The sequence below is a fragment of the Thamnophis sirtalis genome, unplaced genomic scaffold (assembly GCF_051295495.1).
Source record: "Thamnophis sirtalis isolate CommonGarterSnake01/CBP01778 unplaced genomic scaffold, rThaSir2_p1.2 scaffold_9, whole genome shotgun sequence".
Lineage (NCBI taxonomy): Eukaryota > Metazoa > Chordata > Lepidosauria > Squamata > Natricidae > Thamnophis > Thamnophis sirtalis.
Genome location: NW_028261389.1, coordinates 28024389 through 28051415, shown reverse-complemented (window position 1 = coordinate 28051415; position 27027 = coordinate 28024389). Strand labels below are relative to the sequence as shown.

The window sequence follows — 27027 nt, the reverse complement described above, 5'->3', positions numbered from 1 at the left end:
GTAGGGATCAGGTTGACTACCACTGTTCTAGCCAATCTCAGTCTTTTAGGACAGTAATATATACCAGGAGATAAAAAGAAACATTGCTAGAAAAAAAAGCAGAAAGCCATTTTAGATCGCTGTCAGTAATTACGTCTGTGTAGTCACTAAGTTGAGTTCTCCTCAAAACTATGCAAGTGAAATGTTTCCTGTCTGAGAAAAAATATTTATATGAAATTTAATATTCAAAACACTATTTTTTTTTTAAATAACCATTCTTATATTAAGAATGACAGTAAATGGAAAACCAAAGCTCACAGACTTTGGATAGGCAAACTTCACTACTGAACATCCCTCTCTGTTTACTTGAGTCTCCATAGCAACTCTAGCTCACAGATGGGAATGTGTTTCTTAGCAACCATCCTTGGTAATTACACATAGTTCCACTTCTTTGTCTCCCTGGACTTGGCGAGGACCTGCCTGATTCATGAGAACTCCACTGGCACCTCAGTTGAGACCATGGCAGCAGAGGTGAGACACGTGTTTGTGAGGAGGGCTTAACTTTGTGCAGCTTAGAGAAAAAAAGTAACCCCTCCCTGCCAGGCAGTTACACACAAAGGTGCCGACACCCTATGACCTACACAAAGCCACTTGGTTTTTAGGCCCAGGTCACAACAGTAAGCCTTGCTGTGCTCTCGCTGCCAGTCCAGGCCACATGTGGCAGGCATGTGGGGCTCTCCTTGGCCACCTCTGGCAACTGATTTGGAGCCACATCTGGATGGCAACTCTGGGACATGCCTGGCATGTGTATAGCTCGTTTGTCATCATCATTGTCCTTTTCCCAGCCAGAGGTTTTGTAAACCTGGCCAGGCATCTGTATGAGCCTAAAAAGACCAGTGGCTTGTTTCAGGGTCAGAAGGGGCTTGAGGAAATTAGTCCCTTGCTTGAGTACCAGACGCCAGAGATGGCTAGCCCCTTCCTCCATTATGGACATGACCCTGAGGAGATTAGCCCTGTGCTCCGATACCTACAACATCCTGAAGAATTTACTGTCTTGTATCAACAACCACCAAAGTCTGAGGCAGAGATTGATACTGCAATCCAGCAGTCAGAGGAAATCAGTCCTGTGCTCCAGTATCTACAACAGCTGGAGGAAATTGGCAGCCACCTGCTTCAACGGGACAGCTGCCACATATCTTCCTGCCCAAGAATTGTCAGCAAAGTGGAGACTGTGACTCAGGTGAAATACATGGGGACTGGCCAAGTCTATCTTTGCAACTTTTTCAGCGTCCTCAGGGGGAAGCAAAGAAAATATTGTACCTATAGTGCTGATTTGGAGGCAGGGAAATAAGGGAAGGTAATAAAGATCTATATTCAGCAAGGAGCCATGGGTTAAATCATAAAAGGCCTTAGTTTTATCTTGCCAATATATCTAAGCAAGTGCAATTGAAATTAACCAATTTCAGCACTGAAATAATGAAGGATAATTTTGTTGGTCCTGAAAATCATTCTCAACATTGCTTATGATGCAGTTATTCAGATCATGCTTAATATGCTACATTAGTTCAGTAAGCATTGTCTAAATATATAGTATCTATGTGTGTATACACACACATACACACATATATATATACACACATTAATATGTATATTAAGTGAAGTGCAAGGGTAATATTCCTGTCTATTATAAAATGGACAGGATGTGGAAATGCAAACTTAATTTGCTGATCTAATTGTCATAATTATGAAGGTAATAACTAGGCTGGGAATTGTGGTAAGTCATTTCCTGTGTAGCCAACTAAAGTGTCTTTTTAAAAAAATTTGAATTTATATGCCACTTCAATCACCAATATTATTATAGAAATCATACATGTTAGAATTGGAATTGTTGTATCATTTGATCTTGCTTGTCTGATCTTAACTTTATAATTTCATGCTCATATCCTTTTGTAAATGGAATTCTAAATATTTGGCTGATCTATTCTTTGTAATGTGGTTAAGGTTTTTTTTAATCTATTCTATTTTTCCACCTTTCTACCTCTGTTTCTATTCCTGAATTAAAATCCTTGCTTTCTGAGTAGATTTTTATGAAACAATTATGCCACTTTATTCTTAGATGCTCCAGATGAAAATATCCTCTATTCTCTTTTCATAGTTTGTTTTAAATCTAAAATCCTTTTGTATCATGCTTAGATTATTTTTGTTTAGTGTAAATAGAAACTTGATTAACTTTATGCAGTGTTCCTAAAACATAAAATACAATTTTATGTAATATACAACTCTATCCTTTTTGGGACTGACAAATTGGGTGGATTGGGTATAACTTTGTAGAAATAAAAAATGAATTCTTACTCACATTTTCAAAAAAATTATAAGCAAGCTCAAGTTCTATACACATATCACTTTGAAAAAGAGGTATATGGAAAAGCTTTTTAGTCAATAGCTGAACAACTTCAGATTTCTATCACTCCTATTATGTTATGTTCTGGCTGATACTTTGAAAGATGTTTACTTTTTCATCACTCATTATTCCTCTGACTTCCTAATAATACTTGTAGTCTTTTTCAGGACAATTGGCTTATTTCTACTTCCAAATGCCAACCAACAAAACTAGTTAGCATGTAACACAATCTTGCTTGAATCTTCATGAATGCATGAAGAAATACTTGCCGTCACTAGCCCCTAATAATAACTTGCAGCTCTTACAGAACATTCCTGTAATTATTTGATCCCATCAATCTCTCTTACTCATTGCCTTTTCCTTCCAGTTCCATCAAATTTGTTAAACTTCATTGTTTTTTCTAGTCCATTATCTGCTTATAGGATGATTTCTGCTTACCGATAATGACATCAGAGAGAACAATGTTTATTTGGTCCAGGATTGATTGTTTACAAATCCATAATTGGAAGACAATTATTTTCTTTAACTACTGGAGAAGGAACAAATAAATACCGTAGGCTTGATGTATTTGGAAAGAACTGGTTAGGCTGAAGAATAGGGGTGGCTACTTTTGAAACCATAGTCAATGGTTATAGGAGAGGAAAGGTCAACCATTGGTCTCTTACCTGTGAAAAATGCAAGATTTGATCCTCTTTCCTCCCTTTTATTTTCACATTTACAGTTCAAGATTTGTTAGCATCAATACACCAATTATAACCTATTATACATCTTCATTCTGAAAAGCTGTGGTGATGAAGTTCTGTTCCAGTGTGTAGTGGGGAAGAAGCAGGCTGAAGCTGAACAACCCAAGCAAGATGAAATTACAGTTGGTACTAAATGCAGTGGTCCTTTTGCCAATTGGTGTTAAATGCCACAAACACGTGTTTCAGCTTCAGCTCTGGTTTCAGTATTCTTCTGGCTGCAGTTTGTGTACTCTGTTGTAGTGTACTCTGCATGGGGTTACCTTTAAAGACTATGCAGCTGCTAATAGGGGAAGCCATTTTAATAATAAAATACCTGTGTTATGGTAGAAGTTGCAAATTTGTTTCTGAGTCAAATTCCAAGACCTGGTGTTAACCAACAAAGTCTTAGATGGTTCAGTTTGCATTTATGTTTCATGAATAGAATTTGCCCAAGCCACATAATCATCTAGAGGCCAGGGGCATGCTTCAGGTCCCCACTTCATGAGAGATCAAGAAGGATAAGGGCTCAGAGGGCCTCCTAAGAGACGCTTCCCAGTATTACTTACTTTCAGGTTGCTTTTGGCCTCTTGCCTCTTCCCTTTTACTCATATAAGGGTCCTGTCTTGGGGGTTCAGGTACAAAGATGGGTTGCTCCCGGTTCGGCCCAGATCAGGAAAACCGGTGATAGTGGCAGCGGGAGGCTCTACCCACCTGCCTAGATGCTTCTGCGCATGAGCAAACGCGTCACGCATAAGCATGCATGAGAATGCACTCAAACTGGTAGTAAAAAAATTGGCAACCCACCTCTGTTCAGATAGTAATGGTGGTATTGGGCTACATTTTTGTCATGGTTGGATTTTTTATAACCATAGCTTTACAATTTTAAATGAATGGAGTGATAGATATTTTACTTGGGAGTTGAGGAATGTGTCAATTATGATGGTTTTTTGCCTTTTGTGTTATTAGTTGTTATTACTATGCTATCAGAATTTTTATGAATGGTAGATAGATATTTATTATACCTCTTTTAACATTTGGTCATTTTTACCCTCCCCTGAAAAATAATAAGTAGAAAATATTGGCAATGGTCATGCAGAAATATAATTGGAGCAGTTTCCTCCTTTGTCCCCAGACTGTTGACATAATGATTTGGAAAAAGGAGTCAACTTCAGAAAGCTTATCAGACTTACTTTATGACAATGTTTCCTTTAGTTCAGCATCAGTAAGCATAACGGTTATGGGATGTATTTTCAAGACCTGCCCTTCCATTCTGTTTACCTGGGACATTAAAGGACATTTAATGCTAAAGTGTTTTTTTTCCTTTTATTTAATCCAAAATAGAATGCATAAGGTAAAGGTTCCCCTTGCATATATGTGCTAGTCATTCCTGACTCTAGGGGGCGTTTCAAAGCCAAAGAGCCAGCTCTGTCTGAAAACATCTCCGTGGTCATGTGGCCAGCATGACTAAATGACAAAGGTGTATGGAACATAGTTACCTTCCTACCAAAGGTGGTTCCAATTTTCTACGTGCATTTTTTACGTGTTTTCCGACTGCTATGTTGGCAGAAGCTGGGACAAGTCACCCTGTTATGTGGCACTAGGGATTCAAACTGCTGAACTGCTGACCTTTCTGATTGACAATCTCAGCATCTTAGCCACTGAGCCACCGTGTCCCTTGCATTTAGTAATTATGCATTGCATTTAGTAATTATGCAGTATTTTATTATCCTTTCAAAAGTAGTACTATGTATTTAGTACATAGTACTACTTTTAAAAGGATAATAAAATACTGCATAATTTAATACAATACATACAATTATAAAATACAATAGTTGCATCCAAAGCTGATGTTCAAACGTCTATAAAAAAATCAGGTGATATATTCAGAGTGAATTGCAGATTTAATTGATTCTAAACATTAAATGATGATTTTACTATTTGGACTTGAACAAGGCATATAAATTCTCAGATCCTTATTTGTGCTGGAATTTACAAGTATTTCACATGTAAATAATCCATACTTTATTTCTTTTTGGCGGGGGGCGTAACAGGTGCCCATGGACACAGCCTTCCCAATGCCTGCCACCCCATATCATGTAAACAAAGTGACCTATCGTCCAACAACAGGTAGGTCATATATAATGGATGGGAAGTTTCTATTTTCTCTACTGTTTAGTGAAGACTGATATAGATTCCTAGATTCTATGAGCTATTTGCTGATGTCTGATTCATCTTTTGTGAAACTATAAGGAAAAGCAAAATACATGGCCATTATCCCAATCACTACCTCCAGAGGTACTAGATTGTAATTTTCAGAATTTCTTCCCTAGCCAAGCAGGAATTCTGAAAGTTATATTCCCATTAATCTGGAGAAAGGCTGAATTCAAATTATTAGTTCAAACCTGGCAATCCATACTTTCACCAAGATTAAATGGTAATGTATGGAGAGACTCAAGACTTGAGTCCAATTTAAATGGTGACATTTTTATAAGCTTTAGGCTTGATCTTGCACCTTATAATTTGATATTGCTGTAGAAGTGTGTGTTTGCTGTGCACTGCTGTCTACTGATAATGCATCCATGTGAAGATACCAATCACCATGTTGCAGGCTTGGAGGTTTTTTCTCTCATCTATGGTGCTACAATCTCCATAAATGTTTGTGCAATAGAATCTGGAATGCACCTTTAATGCCTGATAAATCTTCTTTTCATTAAAGAACAGGGGAAATGGCTATGGGAGCTGGGGGTCTGGTCAACTTCACTGCCAAAGAGATCCATAGGGTGCAGAAGGTTTAGGTTTAGGTTTCGTTTTATTTATATGCCACCCTATTCCCAGCGGGACTCAAGGCGGTTCACAAACCCAAGAGGGGAAGGGAAACACAAGAACTACAAATACAAGCATTTAAAATAACCAACAGACACACAACCGAGAGGGGAAGGGAACTCATCAACCCCAGGCCTGCCGACACAGCCAGGTTTTAACGGATTTTCGGAAAGCCTGGAGAGAGGTGAGGGTCCGAATTTCGGCGGGGAGTTCGTTCCAAAGGGCCGGCGCTGCCACAGAGAAGGCCCTCCCCCGGGTAGTAGCCAGATGGCATTGGCTGGTAGACGGAACCCGGAGGAGGCCAACCCTGTGTGATCTAATGGGTCTTTAGGAGGTAATTGGCAGCAGGCGGTCTCTCAAGTACCCAGGTCCAATACCATGAAGGGCTTTATAAGAAGAAATAGCCCCACAAGAAACTAGGAGAAGCAATTGAAATTTTAATGTTCATCAATGTGGAACATTTCATTTTAGATGAACTCAAGTGCTAATATGAAAGGGGAAGAAACTCTATTGACTTTTTCAAAATCATGCATGATTTTAGAATTCCTCCATCATTTCTTGCCTTGTCCACATTTTTTTCAAGCTAAGAAATCTAAATGCTTTAGTTTTTCTTCACATAATCATTTCACTCCATCATTTCAGTCAATTAGTTCAGTTTTGTTTTAAGTACCTTTCAAAGTTCTATAATGTATTTAACAATAAATGTTAATATTATTCAAGTCTGATTTTACCAGAAATTTATATAATAACATTATACCGTATTGGTGGTTTCATTATCTGTTGTTATCCAAGCAATTCCAGTTAAGGGGTTCCATGAGAGAATTTTTTTTTCTTTTGCATTGTTTTGAAAAAATATTTTGCATAATTCATAAAAAGTGGACTGTGCAATTCCCCAAAATACATCTCTGGAAGATCCTTGATGGTTGAACATCATACACAAAGATGGAATTGTTTAAATGATTTTCTTGTTTACTACTCTATATGTCACTTAGCAGATATGCTATTGAATGCCTTTTTGGAAGAAAAAAGGGCAGTAAAGTTTATCCAAGCGTGGTATACTTTTCCTGCGTTATAGACTATAATTTTAATACTCTTCAGTTACTATAACAATCAATGTAACCACTTAGAAAGGAGTCAGATTGGAGAAGGTTAAAATATAAAATGATTTGGGAAAGAATATTGATTGGAGGATAGAAGTAAATATCAGAGAAGAGGTCATGACTAACAGGCTGTAGTATCATCTGGAATTGGAGGACATGTAATATATAAAGACCTCCAATATTTTATTCTCTGTCTTCCAGAAAAGCCTGGCTATAAAAGCAAGGAGCAGGTCACATATAACAAGGCTGGGGTGCCATCCAGCAAAGGACTTTCCTCAAGGACCTCCAGTGCAAATTCTTGGGACAGCTCCAAGAATCTGGAAGGGGATAAAACAAGAGACGAATTCCTCTGCCCAACACCTCCTTCTACACAGCACTTCCCAGCAAAAAGCCACAATAAACACAACCACAATCCCAAAACTCCTGTTGGCCAATATATTCACCACGAATCACCTAAAATATGTGCTGAAAGAAAGGGGAGCTTCGACAGCAAGATTTCTCTTGAAAATCACCCAAAGGGAAGGGCTGCAAGGTCCCAAGAACATGCCAAGTCTGTCCAAGAAAAAGAAGAATCCATCAGTTTTAATTCAGATGACTCAACTGGCAAGTTACATCAATCTGTACGAACTGAGTTGCTCAGCTCCCCCACAAAAAATATAAAGTGCAGCTATGAAGACACTGAAGAAGTCAAGACTGTTTTGAATGCCAAAGACTCCTTGGCTTCAGGTATACAAAATGTTAAAGTGGAAGGGAAGTGCCTTCAGGAAAAGAAAAACAGTCGGATCCCTGCCAATATCAAAGCCAAATATGGCACCACAGTAGTGGAGAAGCTGATATCAGAGGAACAGGTAAACAAAATAATTCTGATTGAGGCTATGATCATTAATAACACTCATAGTTGGTGGTCTTAGATTAGGGGTGTCAAACTCAATTTCATTGAGGGCTGCATCAGGGTTGTGTTTGACCTTGGGGGGGGCGTGGCCAGGTGGGCATGGCCATCTCAACATCACTCATATTGGAGGCATCTGTGGTGGCTTGAGCACTCTGCCAGTGAAAACGAGCTCCTGAGCACTGTTTTTGGCTGAGGCAGCCTCCTATAACCTCCTGCCAGTGAAAATGGAGCTCGGGAGGGCTGCCTGTGGCCCATGCATGCTCTGTTTTCAGCTGCAATGGCCTTCTGCAATCCTCTGCCAATGAAAAAGAGCTCAGGGTGGGGGGGCGCCTGTGGCCCTCCTGAGCTCCATTTTTGCTGGCAGAGGCACTGCAAGCTGATTCTTTGCAGTTTCCAGGGCAGCCCCCCCCCCCCCCCCCGGGCCAGATCTAAGCACCCCGTAGGCAGAGATCCAGCCCCCGGGCCTTGAGTTTGACACCCCTGCCTTAGCTATTTTGAATTTCAATTTGCATAAGCCTCAGGTGGAGAAAGCCTCAAAGAGACCAGATCTTGGGTTGTCTTAAGAATAATAGCTCTACTATCACACAAGTTTATGTGGCCCATTGCTGCCATCAGATGCACAGAATACAGATAATCCTTGACTTCTAACCACAGTTGAGCCCGGAATTTATGTTACTAAATGAGAAATTTGTTAAGTGAGTTTTGTACCATTTTACAACTTTTCTTGCCAGATTTCTTAAGGGAATCACTGCAGTTGTTCAGTTAGTTAAACAGTTGTTAAGTGAATTTGGCTTCCCCATTGACTTTGCTTGTCAGCAGGCCGCAAAATATGATCCCACAACACCGGGACACTGCAACTGTCATAAACACGAACCAGTAGTCAAGAATCCGAATGTAAATCGTGTGATCCCAGGGATGGGACAACAGTTATAAATTGTGAAAAATGGTCCTAAATCATTTTTTCAGTGCTGTTGTAACTTTGAACAGTCACTAAATGAACTGTTGTAAGTCGAGGAGTACCGGTATAGTGCAGATAATGGAGTATTTATATATCTACACACAGCTGTTGGCAAGGGTGAGAAAAGAGGAGAAAATGGTGAAAGGAGAGGTAAAAGTCAGAATTAGCTATTGTCAGTTATATGCAGATATAAAGAAAGCAAGTTAAGAAAGTTAAACATGGGACAGACATTCTTGCAACTAAATGGGGTTAACATATATGTAAAATGTGTTAATCGGACAGACAGTTGTGAAACATCCCATTTCCTTCTGGATCCAGACCATGCTATGTGGGAATGGCATGGTTTCTAGTTTTGTGGTTTGTAAAAAATAAATTCTCTGAACTGGAAGGGATTTGGAGCATGATTCGCCCCCTTCCACCACCACCTGACATATTTCATCCAGAAAGCTGTTCAAAACCTTCCAAATAGTTTCCCGTTTGGAAGATTTACTTTTGGAAGCTGCCAGACTGGCCCATAGAACTGCATGGTACAGAAAAGTTTTGATGTACTTCTGAGGCTTTACAAGTTCAACAATCACTCATCTGAAATTAGCATAGGGTATTTGTTATGTTAGATCACAAAGTATTTGCAGAAAAAGCAATATAGAATAGCTATATTTCTGTTCCTGTGTTTTACACATTATATGTCAGGGTTGAGTGAAGCCATTTTGAGACTTCAGTACTGACGTATTTCTTTGCAAAGCTAATTTTGAGATTCAAATGCATTACATTCTATTTATAATAATATCACTGTAGTTTGTATATTAGATAAAAATGTAGATTTTTGTTAATCTAGAGCTTAGAAATCCACTTTTAGAAACACATTCTCTAGTTAGGACAGCCTTCCAGGTGCTTTCTAAATATGTTCCCATATTGTCCATCACCCCCAACCAACATAGATATAATGGTATCAAGCTGAGAAAAATGGCGCTAGGCTTTTTTATTTTCACCTGGAAAATTATGGTTAACTTTAGTGATGCTTATCTGAACAACATGAACAGCTTTTGACTTTATAGTTCTGTCTTTTGAGGAGACATATATTGCAAGGAATTTATGTAACTATAGTATAAAGCTAAATATTAGCTGAATAATTAACCAGGGAGTTGGAAAACATAACCTCATTTACATCAAGAGCAATATAGTTTAAAGAAATGTATATTTCTATAAGAAATGCTTTAAGAAATGTTCAGTTATATAACTGAAAAGAGAAAGACCAATGTCACATATATTTACAGTATTGATTTATATTTATTAAAACTATACCACCATTTTTTTTACAATTCACAGTCCTTTGCAACAATAAAAGCACAAAAATACACAATAAAATAGAAAGAATAAATAAATATTCAACAATCAACGAGGCAAAATGGTTCAATAAAAACATATCAATTTCAAATCACAGCAATCATATTATCCCATACATATGAAGTGGTGTTTGCTCTCAAAAGCTTTCAGAGTCATTCAAATCATTCAAATTGAGCTTTAAGAGTTCGGCTTTAATAGTTTTATGGAACAATGTCTAATTCTGCAGCGGTCTAGTTTCCATGCAGTGACTATTCTATAAGGAAAGGGCCATGACAGAGAAGTACCAGCCCCAGGCATCCAGCAACCTAAATTTTCACACCGGAGATAAGATCCCCAGCTGGCTCTGGAGAAGATGGTCCTATTAGAACCAAGTCATGTAGTGCTTTAAAATAAAAGCAGTTCTGTACCTTGTACTCTAAAATCCATTGATGGTTTTTAAAAAGTGATCACAATATAGTGTAAAAGGACTGAAACATTTTGCACTAATGAGCAGTCTTCCCACATCTGGGGAGTGGAAATGGTCATTATCCTCTAGGTATGCAACTTGGAATGCAAAGTAGAGATTAAATTTCATCATATCACACACACACACATATATATATATATATATTCCAGGCACGGCGTGCTCTTTGCGAAGCTGGACTGATCCAAGGACAGAAAAGACTCAGTGACTGGCCATTCAAATCTCTTGAGAATCCTATGACATCTTCACCTTATGCTGATTATTATGAACTGGGTTATAATCTGAGATCCAACATTTTCCAAGGTGAGCTAGACAAATCTCAGTGCTTCCTGTTTCGGTCTTACAGGTAGTCCTCAACTTATGATCACAACTGGGACCATAATTTCCATTGTAAATAATTTTGGTCATAAATAGTCAGAACCGACTTTAAGACAATTTTTATGGCAGCTATAAAGAAAACCACATAGCAAATTGGGTGGCTGCTAGGCAAATCCAACTTTCCCAATGGGTGTTTTTTGCTGGAATTTGGCATAAAGGATGCAGGTCATGGTTATGTGACTGCAAGACACATTGCAACCAGATGTAAATGCCAAGCACCCAAATTGCAATCACCTGTGGGGGTGATACAACAGTAATAAGTGTGAGTACAGTTCATAAGTCACTTTTCTGAGGCTGTTGTAACTTTGAACCAGTGGTGGATTACGACCAGTACACCCCAGTACAGGTCTACCTGTGCCTGCTGGGAGCACTGGGTACTGTTCCAATACAGTGCACCGGAGGCCCCACCTGCCCGCGCTCCTTACCAGTATTGGAGGTTTTGGGGGCTTCTGTGCATGCACATGGAGCATATGGCACCTGTGTGATGCTCTGCTGAGCAGCTGGAGCTTCGCTGAGGCATCACGAAGGCATCGCGGGCGGTAAGTATGCTCCATGTGCATGTGCTGAAGCCCCAAAAACCTCAAATACCGGCAAGGAGCGCGGGCAGGTGGGCGGGCACTCCGAAGCACCATACCGGAACGGTACCCAGTGCTTCCAGCAGGCACCATCAGGCACTGTGTGCGGGCACACTGGGTGTGTTCATGTGGTGGATACCCGGCCCTATTACGCCGTACCGGTTGCAACGGGATCCGGAACCCACCACTGCTTTGAACAGTCATTACATGAATGGTTGCAGGTTGAGGGCTGCCTGTAATTATAGCATAATTTAGTGCTGGTAATTTAAGAGACCCCTTCTTCCTTCAGAGGAATCATTTTCACAAATAAAGAGTTGTTTTGCTTTTAATTTTTCTGCTTGTGGGATCAAATCGTCATCTTCAATGTAGCCTGGGAGTTATTAACGTGGCATCCCGCAGGCTTCTGCTTGTGCCAGTCACTATCTCAGTGGCAAGGAGCAATGAGCGTTGTTATTCAAAACACTAAAGTTGCTTTTTGAGGTTGTTTCTTTGTTTTGCTTAATATGCAAATGATCATATAAAATAGTACAGTATTTCTGCCAGGAATAGATTTGAACCCAACCCCAAATTATAGTCAGTATCAGATATAAAAACCTGTCACTGTTGAAAAGTTAATTCAGTATCACTAACTTTTTCCTGTTTGTCCTCAATCTCTGTCGATTCCAGTGATTCAGGGCAAAAATTATTTTAGCAGAAGTGAACAATGTCCAAATATCCTTTCTTTAGGCGGACCATTAGAAACTAAAAGCTTGATGAAGGATTCTTATACTCCTGATGTAATCAAGAGGGCAGTACGGGATCCCAAACGTTGGCATGGAAGGAAGACTGATGATCTAGGTAAGGAAATCTAGGAACTACAAAGGATAACTAGATGGAGACATGCTTAGCTTCTCTTCCTGTCAAAGTTATGAGTAGATTATGTATACATCTTAAGTATTAGTATAATCTAAATATTTAGGTTTCATCCATTTCCTAGTTTACGAATCTCAAACTATGTGCTCAGGAACAGATTTAAAAAAGTTCATATGAATTTCGATACAGTATTCTCTTTCAGTGATCCTTACATAATTTCACTACAATGTTTACAAAAGCAGTTTTGCTGTTGCTTTTTCATTGGTGGCTCTTTTCCAGCTTCTGCAAAAAGTTAAGGATGTAGAGCTCAATAATAATAATAAACACAATCCAGTCCAGCAATGATTCTGAATTAGCATGGGAATTTTGCTTAGCATCCAAAAATTATTGAATAGAAAATTCTTGAATTTGTAGCTTGTCTAATAACTTTTGGTGATGATGACAATGATTATGATGATGATGGTTGTTGTTGTTGTTGTTTTGTATCTCATCAGGGAGATGGTTCCAGAAAAATGCCCTCAATCTTAACCTGCAGAAAGCTTTGGAGCAAAAATTTGGGGAAAAGAACAAAGGCAGCAGATCCTAAAAAGGCATAAAAGAGGCATATGAGCCCTTGCTGAAAGTTATTTGCCTCTCCCTCGCAGTGAAATAAATCTCATTGCAGTCTCTGTCCTTCAATGTATTTCTCTATATTGATAACACTACAAATACGTTCAGTTCAGATGAATAGGGAAGCCTATTTGTCTTACTACTGACACTTTATAGATACTTGATCACACAAATCAGCATATAAAGTTTTCAAAGTACAGAATTATATCACTCTTTGCTAATTTCAAGAGGCAACCAAATGTACCGTTCATGGAACCAGTTTAAAAGTCGGTGACTCTTCATTAGTCATGTAACAGATGAAAGCTTTGCAAAAATGTTATACCGAAGGTATAGACTTTTTTTTAATTGCTCATGAAAAAATCATTAAAAGGATTGGATAGTTCTGGGGTGGTTGATATCCTAAATAATCAGTCCAACTGCAGACTGATATCTGCATAAGAAAGTCCAACCTTTATTGGTAGAAGGGGATATAGTATGAAAACAATGCAATAGTGCCCAAAATATTGCCTATGCAATGAGGACATTTTCCATAGTGAAGCATGTTTTTGCAGGGTAAAGTTTTTATTAACAAAATTCATTGCACAATAATTATTTATTTCTTCCCAGCAGGCATTTCCCTTCTAATAAGAGTTTGTGTTGTTGAGAATAATATGAAAGAAATCCAGTGACTGTTATATATCAAAAGCAAAGTCATATTGTCATATTTGTATCTATCTTAAAAATTCATATTTGCACTTCTTTCTCCTGAATCTTCTATGCAGTTGATTGGATGGCCTTCCCTTTTGGGCAGAAGGCCTAGTTTCCTTCTCTCTCCAACTTTGGCGGTGTATATATTTTACATCAGTTTGTTTTCTTCTGATTATGTAAAAAAATAATCCTTCCATAGCACAAAAGAGAATGGAGTTTTAGGAAGTTTTTTATTGAGGAACATGTTTCAAATGTCTTGGCAGATCTGGGAGATGACCTCTAGCTTACTGTCAGCAAACTTTGTCTTCAAAGGGGATTTGGTGACTTTTTGAAAGATTTCTGGAGACTGATGGCCCACAGGTGCATCTTGACCTTTACAGTCTCCCTTGGTCTTAGAGCCAGGAAAGAAACAGTATTCACCTTCTTGATATAAGAAAACAGGACTTCTGCCTCCAACACTGAATATAAGAATGTCCTGCTTAGATTCCTCCATGGCAAAACCTAATTCATCCTTTGGCACAGAACCTGAGGTAGCAGAAAAACTCTTAAGATAGTCACTAGATTCTTCCTGGCATTTTGCTGAGGGATCACCAATACCTTGATCCATAACTGGGAGGGTTGGTTTTGATGTATTTTGACATAACTCTGAATTTGAGAGATTTTCATTAGTTTTGGGCATGTGTGTAGAAACTGTTGCTGTATTAGCACAATGAAGCATCCTTTCCTCTAAGGCCAACTCAGATAATGGCAATAAACAACCATTTTCTTTGCTTATTGATAGATCTACTGCAGCAATGTAATCTAGTGGCAAGTTTTGACAGTGGCTATTTGAGCTGGGAAGACACCCTGTAGTTTTCTCATTCTTCAACTGTCCACTTGTCTCTTGGATTTGAGTTGGTTCTTGTCCTGTAGGAAGTGACAGCTTCTCCTCCACCTGCTGATGTACATTAGACAATAAAGTATTTTCCTTTCCTCCTCCTGGCTGTTGCTGAAGAGACAAAGGCTGTAATTCCATAGACTGCAAAGATACTGGGGTTTCCTTCAGTTCTGAAGGAGTAACTTTCAAATCGTGATGAATGGTATCTGCAACCGACTTTATAGAAGAATATATGTATGGGCCATTAAAATCAAATATTTGTGTATTAGGATTAGAACAAATCTGGACAGCATGGGCTTTGTTGAGAGGCTCTGTCTTTTCTGTAGTCTGAGACCAAAGGAACAGTGGTGTTTTCTTTAACCCATCTTCAATATCTGCTGGGCTGTCAATCAGTAATTTCCTGTAACGGAAGAAAGTAACAAAAGGACAATTATTATCTATATACTGTATGTACACATAAACTTGGTACACAGATGACTTACTCTCTGGAGAAAAATACTGTGGGTGTAAAACACACCTCAGGGTATGTGTTCTGTTAAGATACAGCCTGTTATGCCGTACTGCCATGCTGGCTTCTACTGTACAGCATGGTGGAGTTGCCATGGTAACAACTTACTCCACAAGGGGGCTCCCTCTGGTAAGGGGGAAAATCCAACATTAGAAATTACGTTTGGTCAGGACATTTTTGCCTATAAATAAATACCAGGGTAACGCTGGGTTATCAGCTAGTCATTTATAAAAAGAGTGTCAAATAGAACACATCAAGGCTTAGATGAGAAAGAAATGGCAGGTGAGACAGAAGAAGAGAACTAAATGGTACTTTGTACAAGTAGTCCTCGACTTACAACAGTTTAGTGACTGTTCAAAGTTACAACGGCACTGAAAAAAGTGACTTATGACTATTTTTCACATTTACAACCCTTCTGGCATCCCGATGGTCACCTGATTAAAATTCAGGTGCTTGGCAATGGAATCATATTTATGATGGTTGCAGTGTCCCAGGGTCATGTGATCACTTTTTGCGATCTTCTGACTAGCAAAGTCAAGGGGGAAGCCAGGTTCACTTAACAACAGTATTATTAACTGAACAACTGCCTTGATTCACTTAACAACTGTGGCAAGAAAGGTAGTAAAATGAGGCAAAACTCAGTCAACAAACATCTGACTTAGCAACAGAAATTTTGGGCTCACTTGTGGTCGTAAGTCGAGGAGTACCTGTGTTTAAAACTAAACCAAAGTCTTCCAGTTTCCTAGTTTGGACTAGAACTTCTTCTCAAAACTTCCTAAGTTTGTGATGTTGCCCGGCCTTTCCAAGATCTCAAAATGATGCACAATTATCAAGAATTTTTGGGACCTCTTCCTAAAGAAATGCAAAGTTGCTTTGCTGGATGGAATCATTGCATTACTTTATAGTGTTTTTTCAAAAATCAGTTTCATGAATTTATGGTCTAATTAGAGCCGAGGTGGCGCAGTGGTTAAATGCAGCACTGCAGGCAACTTCAGCTGACTGCAGTTCTGCAGTTCGGCTGTTCAAATCTCACCGGCTCAGGGTTGACTCAGCCTTCCATCCTTCCGAGGTGGGTAAAATGAGGACCCAGACTGTGGGGGCGATATGCTGACACTGTAAACCGCTTAGAGAGGGCTGAAAGCCCTATGAAGCGGTATATAAGTCTAACTGCTATTGCTATTGCTATTGCTTTTTTTTTTTTACAACTTCATAGCCTTTCTCATTGACTGAATTTAAGACCCAATCTACAGGTTTTTTTTGCTTTGTTTAAGCTCCTCATTGTAATCTCTAGCTCCTCCATAAGCAAACAGCCTAATTCAGTGATGGCTAACCTTTTCGACACCGAGTGGCCAAACCAGAACATGCGTGCTGGAGTGCCAGAAACCCAAAGACCAGGTGCCCAGCTGATCTTCGGGTTTCCAGCACTCCAGTGTCCATGAATACCGGTTGGCCGGTGTGCATGCACATGCTGGAAACTCAAAGAGCAGCTGGCAACAGCACTCATGCCATGCCCACAGAGACCTCTGGCACATCACAGGCCTAATTCGTTCTCCTGGTTATATTTTTCTTTTAACATTTTATGCTTCTCTATAAACATTTACAACTTTTTTTTCCAAAAGGACTGCAGCTTCTATGGGTTGCTAAGTAAACTCTGAGTCTTGAAGTATTCCTTGATAGATTGGTTTCAGAGTCCAACCTGCCTGCTTGCAAGGGTAAAGTGCAAACCAGCTACCAGCTGTAGAGGGCCTGAAAAGGCTTAATTGCTAACTCTCTGAGTCTGCAAAACAGAGCACTCAAAACTCACTTGGTCAGAAATCTCAGCAGGCAAGAAAGTATTGACTTTTTACTGAAAAGTTACTCAATATGTGCAAATACAAAAATATAAGCCTGCCTATACTTTTCAATTTTCATTTTCACTTTTTCACAAATCTGAACACTAAAGAAAATTACTGGATTTTTAAAAAATGGTAGCAATTAGAATCCACAAAAGATATGTTCTGATATGATTAAAAAGCATTTGGCCTTTCTTATACATTCCTAATATTTTGGGGTTTGCCTCTGTTTCAGATTTTTATATTCAGTAATAATTAGAACTATATTTATTGTGTGTGTCTTCTAAAAGGTAATTGAATTTTGAGGAAATACTGAGAGTATAATTCCTTCCACATACGAAGCATAGATCCTGCCTAGCATAGATTCTAGCATATATCTTGCTTAAATCCTAGTTGTTAATAGCAATAGCACTTAGACTTATATACTGCTTCATAGTGCTTTATAGCCCTATCTAAGCAGTTTACAGAGTCAGCATATTGCCCCCAACAATTTGGGTCTTCTTTTTACCAACCTCGGAAGGATGGAAGGCTGAGTCAACCTTGAGCTCATCAGGATCAAACTCCTGGCATTGGGCAGAATTAGCCTGCCATACTTGATTCTAGCCACTGCCCCAACTCTGCCCAATCACTCTTTAAATAATTGAATGTAGGCTTTCATAGATTAATCTGAGCTCTAATTTCCTCTCTTTGGACTCATGGTGTGCTGAACATTAATTAGTTCCACACCAAACACAATACTAGGGATTTCTGAGTTAATAGTTCACTTTCTTTATAGTTTTGTGAAAATGGTTTGAACTGGACTTCCAGTAGTGTGTTTCTCAGCTTTGTATACTCACTTGCCCAGTGTACTGGAATGGTGGATTTCTTCCTTTTCTAAAGCATTGGTGTCTTCTGAATGACTTGCCAATTGCACTTTCTAAAATGAAACAAGAATAGATTGCAGCCCAATCTCGATTAAGATGCTAAAATAAAGAGATGTTCAAAAAGACCTGTACACACAACACATTTGTAATACTGCACCCAGTTTTGATCACCATAATATGAAAAAGAGGTTGAGACTTTTTAAAGGTTGCAGAGAAGAGCAACTAAGAGACTAAAACACATGATGAATTGCAAGAACTGGTATGATGAAGAAAAGATTTACAGGGTGATATGATTGCAATCGTCCAATATTTGAGGGGCTGTCACATGGAAAAGCCACCATTCTCTGAAGCACCTGAGTGCAGGAAAAGAAGTAACAGATAGAAATTTATCAAAGCAAGACCCAACCTAGACTTAAGGAGAAATTTCCTGACAGAACAATTAATCAGACAGCCATTTGTTTGGAATGGTATAGGGTCCCATGTTTGAGCAGGGGGTTGGACTAGAAGATCTCCAAGGTCCCTTCCAATTCTGTTATTTTGTATTCTGTTAAACTAACCATCTCAACATGTTTTTTCATTTCTAGTAGTGTCCTACAGCAGTTCTGTATCTAAAGACTTGATATTCATATGCAACTGACTTCACACAGATAGAATTCTTCTCTCCCGCACTGCATGGCTTCTTTAGAATTCACATAAACCTAAAACTTACCATTTTGAATAGAAAGTGGCTACAACAGCAGTTTCAAGGTAAGCAGGTTTAGGCATGCTTTTCCCTATTTCCTAGGTTGATTTATCCTTCTTACCCAGATTCCCCTGATCCGTCGTTTTACATTTTTTATAAATGAATGTTGAGGAGGAACACAATATTCAGGGATGTAAAACATGCAATTTGACTCCCCCAATTCCTAAAAAATCCTTAGTAATCCAAAAATCCAAACAGAATAAACAAACTTTTAACTAAACACTAAATTAAGAGATTATCTTTTGGGGATTTATGGGCCACCAGTTCTCCTCCTCAGCTATTTGCTGCTGCATGTTGTCTACAATACTAGAAGTTCTGCAGAAGCCAGCAATCAAAGGGTACAGACGGTAGAAAGCGAGATGATGCAACATAAGCTGTGCTGATATATCATCTCCTTATTGACTTAAGTAGTTAACTGTGTTGATATTTAGGGAGGTGATTTTAAAAGATTAAAGATTAAATCTCTGGCCAAATATTACAATGTCTAAAACATAATAAAGGCTGTTTGTGAAATTATAATGAAATTATATGGCAACACACAAGATTGGCCCAAATTAGGTCTAGCAATGGTGCAAAGACTCAGCCTATTTTGTGGTACAATAGAATAGTGACTCTCTTCTCATCCATGCGCAAACTCCCATTGTGAAGCTTTAGGAGACAGCATGTGACTTTTTTCAGTTTAGATTTGCTTCTTTTTTTACATCACCATATGGGTCATATGCTTATGCCTCCTAGATTTGGATTCCATAACCTTGTAGACTGAAGGACAGCAAGTGCCCTAAGAACAGTCTTTCCCAAGTTTGGCTCCCAAGGTATCATTCCCTAGCAGGGGGTAGCCCTTGGCCAGGGTGTGATTTAACATTAAGCCTAGATTCTGTTCACCTGCTAAAGAATCTGTTGTAAATAATTTCATATTTCTTTCATCTCTTTTCTTTTTATGGCCCTATTATTTTGGCTTAAAAGTGTATTATATTTATTTATTTTTATTTATTTAGTTTGTCGAACATGCACGAGATAGCAGGTATGTATAAACATGGACATGAGCACATGAAATAAGTACAAATAAATGGGGATAGTAGGACAGGCATGGTAGGCAGGCTGGTGCGCTTATACACGCCCCCTTACAGACCTCTTAGGAATGGGGTGAGGTCCACAGTAGACAGTTTAAGGTTAAAACTATGGGGGTTAGAGGAAGTAACAACGGAGTCAGGCAGAGCATTCCAGGCATTGACCACTCTATTGCTGAAGTCATATTTTCTGCACTCGAGTTTGGATACGTTAATAAGTCATGTTTTTAGAAAAAAATCTTTCTTACCGGAAAAAAATTGGGATGAAGAAACGTCTTTGGAGGACTTGGAATGTTTGCTTCCCATTTCTTTTTCTTGCTGCAGTAAAAGCATAAATTTAATTCAGAGAATTCACCAAGAGTATACCTGCTTCTGTTCAACCAGCACCAAAACCTCGCCTTTACTTTGGCAGCTGCCACACAAAGGCAATAGTGAGTGGGCAGTCAAGTCCCCACTCCATATTCACCTGATAGCCAGTTCAGCTTTTGCTGCTATTCTACTTATCTTAGGTAATTTCCTTTGGTTTAAATCTGGATGCTACAAGAAATCTCCTATCATTCTTTCAAATCACCTTATTGGCTGAGCTGCTAAAATATGAATCTAATAAAATCCGAAGGACTTAGGACCTGCTCCAAATCCTGGAACTGATGTCAACAGAAAAGAGTGATATGAACCAAAGAAGCAGGAGCCAGTTGCAAAATGGGAAAGGACAATATTTGGCCTAGGCTCTAAAATCCTTAACCCCTTCAGATAGTTTCACTTCAAAATCTCAACTGAGGAACTGACTCCAGTTGATTGCACCCGTACTTTATCTGTTTCCATTTTATTGTTACCCATGACCTTTGAGGACTTCCCTCCAAAAATGAGTAAGGATAAGACAAAGAACTGATTGAATTGGTTTGGAGGTAGAAATGGTAGACTGAAGATAATGGCAGTGGTGGGATTCAAAAAAAAATTACTACCAGTTCTGTGGGCATGGCATGGCTTGGTGGGAATGGCTTGGTGGGAATGGCAGAGGAAGGATACTGTAGTATCTCCATTCCCTCCCCACCCCAGGGGAAGGTTACTGCAAAATCCCCAGTCCCACCCAATCACCTGGGACTCGGGAGGCAGAGAATAGATGGGGGCAGGCCCATTCAGAGGTGGTATTTACCGGTTCTCCAAACTACTCAAAATTTCCACTACCGGTTTTCCAGAACTGGTCAGAACCTGCTGAATACCACCTCTGGATGGCTCCATGAAACATGCAGTTGATGGCTGTATCAAAGAATGAAGAGAGGTCTGGAACGTCTCCAGATAAGTTATAAAAGGGAGATTGCCCAATGTGTTCTATATATTTGCTTCATCTTGGTTCCAGATGTTTTTTTTTAGAACTGGGAGACCATGAGAATAGCCATCTTGCTTGCAACCACAGTTGGGCCTTTTAAAAACTCACAAAGTTCCTTTTCTAACCACTTTCAGAAATTGCTTGTTAACTAATTTGTAAGCTATTAGAGACTTTCAGATCAACATGTCTGAAAACACCATGTAAATTTGCCTTCAGTCCTTAATCATAAACTTAAAATTTAGATAAAATAAAATAAAGTAAACAGCAGCAAGCGACAAAAATAATACTTTGACCACAAATATTCTTGTAAGGGATTTTAAAATTAATCTTACATGTAGCCTCCCAGCCACAGTTAAATTTTGACTGAGTTTCTCAGAAGTCTGACAACTTTTGACAGACAGGTTGAATGAAGCCAGCATTTGCTGGGAGGAGAAATTATGCAGAGAAATTGTGCAATACTAGTGGATCTGGGTTTTTTTTTAGTTTAGTGGATCTGATATTTGTGAGGATGAATGGAATGAAGAAAATGATCCTGGGTGTCATGTAATAGCTTATTGCCCAAGATGTTAAATATCTACATATACAAATCGGTTATCTGGGCCAAGTGACATTGCACAAAACAAAATAGTCTTATATAAAGGTAAAGGTTTCCCTCGCACATATGTGCTAGTCATTTCCAACACTAGGGGGCAGTGCTCATCTCCGTTTCAAAACCGAGATGAAAACGCCTCTATGGTTATGTGGCTGGCATGACTAAATGCCAAAGGCGCACGGAATGCTGTTAACTTCCCACCAAAGGTGGTCGCTATTTTTCTACTTGCATTTTTACATGCTTTCTAACTGCTAGGTTGGCAGAAGCTGGGACAAGTAACGGGAGCTCACTCTGTTACGCGGGCGCTAGGGATTCGAACCATCGAACTTCCGACCATACTGATCGACAAGCTCAGCATCTAAAATAATTCCCAGCAAAAAAAAAAAGGCAAATCATGTACAAACTGATTAGAATACAGCACATTGAAAAAGGATGTGCTTTGTGTTGCTTGGAATTTTCACTGGAAAACATGTAGATAGCAGTGCACATGTATTTACTCCCAAAGAGTACAGCTACTGGAACAAGGCTACAGAGAACTATTCAGACCTGAGGCCGTATAATGGAAGTAAAGTCTGCAAAAACTTCCCAGCGGCTTGGGACAATTGTAGATAAAGTCAGTGAGGCAAAGAAAGCTCAGTTTAACCCAATTATGTCATGTTCAAAAAAATAATTCTACAAAAAATAGACATAACGTTGTTGAGCTAGCAGAAATTCTTAGGTTTTCTCTAAAAAATTTTTGCTGGGTTCACACAAGGGGAAAGTGATGAGATAATGGCAATATAGTAATTTTATTTGGAACCTTATACTTAGTTACAAACCAGGATCCCAAAATTCAGTCAATTGTTTACTTAGCAGATTTCTGAAACCAGCAATCCAAGGAGCCCTGAGATCTTTGGCTACATAGCAAAGCAGCTTTCATATAATGCTTGAAATTGCCTTCAAGATTTGAAACAGCTAACTCCAACCTAGTGCTTTCTAGATGCATTGTGACTACAATGCCTGGAATACCCAGCTAGAATTCTGTCACTTGTCGTCTTGGCATATCTGAATGTAACAAATTGGGGAAGGTCACAGTAAGACTTGAGTTAAGAGAGATGAACAGAGCATTCTTAGCATAGCTGCTTGCTATTGTGGGGAGGAATCTCCCATTCAATCTTCCCTTGTTCCTAAAATCCCAACCTCACAGCTATTTTCCAGGGCAAAAGGCAAGAAATTACACTTAAACAAAAGATAAAGAACTTGACAAAGAGGTGGAGATAAACATTCCTTTCACGATAGACAAAAGATCCCTTCTTCTGTGTTTCCCACCTCCAGCTGCAACTGTTAATTAAGCAAGAAGCCAGCTGATATGGCAAATAAGTGGAAAACCCACACAAAATCAGCAGGGTGCTTAACCACCAAACCTCCCTTTTGGTCATCCAGCTAATCATAGTTTCCAATGATTTCTAGTGGGTGGGCTCTGTTTCTGGGAGGAATAAAGGACAAGATAGAAAGATAATCACTCGACAGCTATAACTCTGTTAGAACCTCTTTGATTACTGTACTTCGTGTAAGCTCCGGAATCAACTATGCCTCTGCTCCAACTGACCTATCCTATGTGTTCTTCAGATGATCTGGTCTGATTTTGAACTCCATACTTTCTTTTAACTTTCCCACCTCTGTTATGCTAAGGTGTTAAAATGTACATCAGTCATACCTTATAAGATATTTTTGGCAAAAGCAGATTCCTCCCATCATCAAGATGATGCAGACCACTGTTATTAGCAATATACCCCAGAGAGGAAAACCTAAAACAGAATAGAGTATTAAAAATATCAATTAAATGAACTATTAAAGCAAGTTTTAGGAAGAAAAGAACAAAAACAACCAGATCAGACCACAGTACAGTGTGGAATTATATCTGAGTGGGCTGCCTTTGAAGATGCTTGGGAAACTATATGTCATCCAGGATACTGTTCCACTTCTACTACAACTTGGCAAAGAGAAGATATCTCAAGAATTAGGCAGGAATTTTCACAGCTCTACCTCAGTGGTGGGATTCAAATAATTTAACCACCGGTTCTCTGCCCCAGTGACCGGCTGGGTAAGTGTGTCTTGGGTGGTCATGTGACTGAGTGGGCGTGGCCAACTCAGCATCACTCACATTGAGGGGCACCTCGCCTTGCCCAGCCTCTCTTTGCCATGCCCAGCCATGCTGCACCTCTCCCTTCCCAGCCACTCTTGTCACGCCCAGCTACTGGCCCTGCCGCCCAACCAGATCCGTGGCCAAGTGACTGGGTCAGCAACCAAGCATCGAGGTGAGGAGTAGGTGGGAAGAAAAGGGTGAGGAGGGGCCAGGCATGGGGAGCATGCTATTCAGCCAGTTTGCCGAACTGCACCAAAAAAGTTAGCTACCAGTTCTACCGAACCTGTAAGAAACGACTAAATCCCACCACTGCTCCTCCTGGAGATCTCAGGGACCGAACGTGTGGCCTTTTGCATGCAATCACATAATTTGCACAGATTGTATTTATTTTTTAAATAGTTGCATAACTGCAGTTTATTTCACTGTTTTCATTATTTCTGTTCCTTAATTCAGAGCATTTATTTCTAAATTATTTCAGTACTTTTGATGAAAAGTAATATCTAATTGATGTTTTGAAATAAATAAATAAGAAGTGTGTGTGCACATGCACACACCACTCCATCCACAAAAGATCCCACTGTGATATTGTTTTGGAAAAAATAAATTAATTTGATGCATATGTTGGTTCATCACAATTTGAGTGACTCTGGGTCACAACCTAAGCCAAATGCATGCATTATATATTATATTTTGTCTTATGACGATAACATAAACTATTTGCCAATAAAGACCAAAAGAAGATTAGTGTACATTCTTAACTTACCACTGGTGGTTTGCCAGTGAAATTCCTCACTCCATTCACTCCAATAACCTTCGTAACCTTCACCGTTTACTATTGTTCGCACCTTTGCTATGTAATTTTTGCCCAGTTCCAGGAAATTTGAAGTGAAGGTAAATTCCTCGTTTGCACTGTTCATTACTTGGGCCTGAAAGGAAGCAAAAAAAGATAAGAGGGAGGAAAATCAAATTACATGAGGGCAAACAAAAGCATAATCTGTTTGCTGTATGAAGCAATCTATTCCTTCTTACCTTTAAAGGTTTTCCAGTTTCCCAGTATGAAATCTCATATCTCTTTTTCACATCAAAGTCATGACTGATCTTTTTGGAGTCCCAGTGGAGGATGTACTTAGGACCATCAAATACTGACATGGACAGGTTATAAGGTGGGTGTGGCTTGACTAGAAGAAACAAAAGAATATATCAAGAGATTAATTTAATTTTTGTAAGATTCTAACTCTCTTTCAGGCTCTAAAATACATTACATCTCTCTAATTCTTCCCCTCGTTAGATTTTTTCTGAATTTCACAATGAAGAGGAATATTCCTAATATTAGTAAGCTCATCTTAAAAAACAACAACACCTGATTCAGATGATATGCTTCAGAGATGGGTTCCTACCAGTTCGCACCTATTCGGTAGAACTGGTTCGTCAAATCTACTGAATCGGTTAGAAGAGGTTCCACCAGTGGACCCAGAAAGCAGGCCACATCTACAGAAGAGGTTCCAAAAAATTTTGAAACCCACCACTGATATCCTTGTACATCTGCCTAGGTCAGATTCAAAGAATTAGTCTTTCATAACATCCCAGTATATAATGTTAACTTATCCGGGGAAGGAAACTTGCTAGGAAAACAAACTGGCAACCTTAATTCAGCATTGTAAACATAAGGATAACATATAAGAATTCAAACTCAGAAAAATTAGAGTTTTACTTTCTTTCATTTGAAAAAATATATATCAATAGCTTTGTGTTTTTTTAGCAGAAATATGCAAATACTAGTAAATTCATATCGATATAAAACAAAACAAAAGCCTTTTTGTTCAGCTGGAACAACAGTCACCAATGAAACATCCTTTGCTGCCCTCTATCATGTGCAAAAGAAACTAATTCTGAGTTTTAGACAACTTTATTAAGCTAAGTTAAAGTTCACCCATCTTCACTTTGCCAAGATTAAGAAATTCTGTTTTGGACAATTCCACATGACAGAGAAAACAAGTCTCAGTGGTTTACCCTTATATGGTTAACTCTCCCATCCATGCAAATGCCATTGGCGGACACTTTTCTTTTAGCAATTGTTTCCTTCGTCTTTTCCCTCCTAGATGTTTGTATCATGAATATGTTATCATCCATTTGCCACATTCTCTCTTTTACTAACATCTTTTCTTTTGTGCACCCATTGAATTATTATTGTTTTGATGCTAAAACACAAAATCAAAAACAACAGGATGCCTGCATTCCTTTATTCATTATGTTTTTATTAAAAGGTTTTGTTTTGTATTTTGTACTGTACGAAGTTAGCACCCACCCCTCTCCTAGAAGAATGAAATATCCTAGGAAATATTAAAAAGGCAGAATGTTTCCCCTAAAAAGAGAAGTAGGCTCCCACCTTTGTCAATGGGCCACTAGGGGCCTGGGTCAGTCTATTCTACATAACAAAGGTAGAATTAGCCTTCTACTCATCTCACACATGGCACCTGGGAAGAAGCAATGGTCAACCAAACTTGGACTCAAAACACAGCCTACAGAGTTGCCCCTGCATGGCCCCATGGGAGTCTGACAACCAATCAGAGTGCATTTCTTGCACAGGAATGGGAGGCCATGGGGCAGGGGCCAACAGAGGGCATAAAACCTGGGACTTTTGACATCTCAGTCCCTTTTTCTTCTTCACCCAACATCTTGAAGCATGTGATTCCCTCTTTTCTGTTCAGGAACTCAAGCCATGTGATCCTGTTCACCATTAAACCATCTTTCCAAGCAGCCTCCAAGTTTCCAGTGTCTTTTTCCCTACTTGGAACCGAACCCAGAAGGACATTTCTTCCAACAGTACTAATGACGAACATCTGACAGCCAGGGTTTATAAAAGGCTACTACAGTTGAACCTACAAAGTGAATATGTTAAACACTGCAATGGTGACATGAGAAGCCGCCAGGTAACTACTGGGGACAAACTTGAACATGGATTGTTCACAATCTTAATCTAGTCTCTATTTCAGACATGCCACAGTGGTTAGTTAGATGATTATTGTTTTGATTATGTCAAATCCCATCTTTATTATGGAATTCAGCGCAAAGTATGTGAGATTTTCTAATTTAGGCACTGATAAAATCCAGGGTTGTTTAATTTCAGTAAAGTTGTGAGATCATGTGTCTTCAGGCCATACCTAAATCCTCCTTAATCAGCAGGACATATCCTAGAGAAGATCGTAGAGTCAATCCATTTTATCTGCATGTTTGCTCTTTTAATACTCTGTATTGGTTATAATCCAAATAAGAGAATCAAGAATTACAGGAGTTAGTATATGTTTCTGTGA

General features: G+C 39.1%; 2 protein-coding genes across 3 annotated transcripts in view; one reads left to right on the top strand and one right to left on the bottom strand.

Annotated features, from left to right (window-relative positions):
- Positions 1 to 483: 483 nt before the first annotated feature.
- On the top strand, positions 484 to 13159 carry CIMIP4 (ciliary microtubule inner protein 4). Of its 2 annotated transcripts, none has more exons than XM_087723147.1 (6): positions 484 to 510; positions 5154 to 5229; positions 7227 to 7873; positions 10835 to 10985; positions 12362 to 12472; positions 12982 to 13159. In XM_087723147.1, exons 1-6 carry the CDS (start codon positions 499 to 501, stop codon positions 13071 to 13073), a joined length of 1089 nt encoding a protein of 362 aa, XP_087579273.1. In that variant the 5' UTR covers positions 484 to 498; the 3' UTR covers positions 13074 to 13159. The 2 variants fall into 2 exon arrangements, with proteins under 2 accessions (XP_087579273.1, XP_087579272.1); XM_087723146.1 differs by lacking the exon at positions 484 to 510 and adding an exon at positions 668 to 1219.
- Positions 13160 to 13284: 125 nt separating this feature from the next.
- CSF2RB (colony stimulating factor 2 receptor subunit beta) overlaps positions 13285 to 27027 on the bottom strand; it is a 36144-nt gene continuing 22401 nt past the window's right edge. Inside the window, exons 9-14 of the mRNA XM_087723148.1 lie at positions 24746 to 24894; positions 24480 to 24642; positions 23288 to 23378; positions 19921 to 19990; positions 17837 to 17916; positions 13285 to 15060 (exon numbers count right to left, since the gene is read on the bottom strand). Of these exons, the coding sequence (XP_087579274.1) occupies positions 14031 to 15060; positions 17837 to 17916; positions 19921 to 19990; positions 23288 to 23378; positions 24480 to 24642; positions 24746 to 24894 (1583 nt within the window). The 3' untranslated portion in view covers positions 13285 to 14030. The remainder of the gene's footprint in view (positions 15061 to 17836; positions 17917 to 19920; positions 19991 to 23287; positions 23379 to 24479; positions 24643 to 24745; positions 24895 to 27027) is intronic.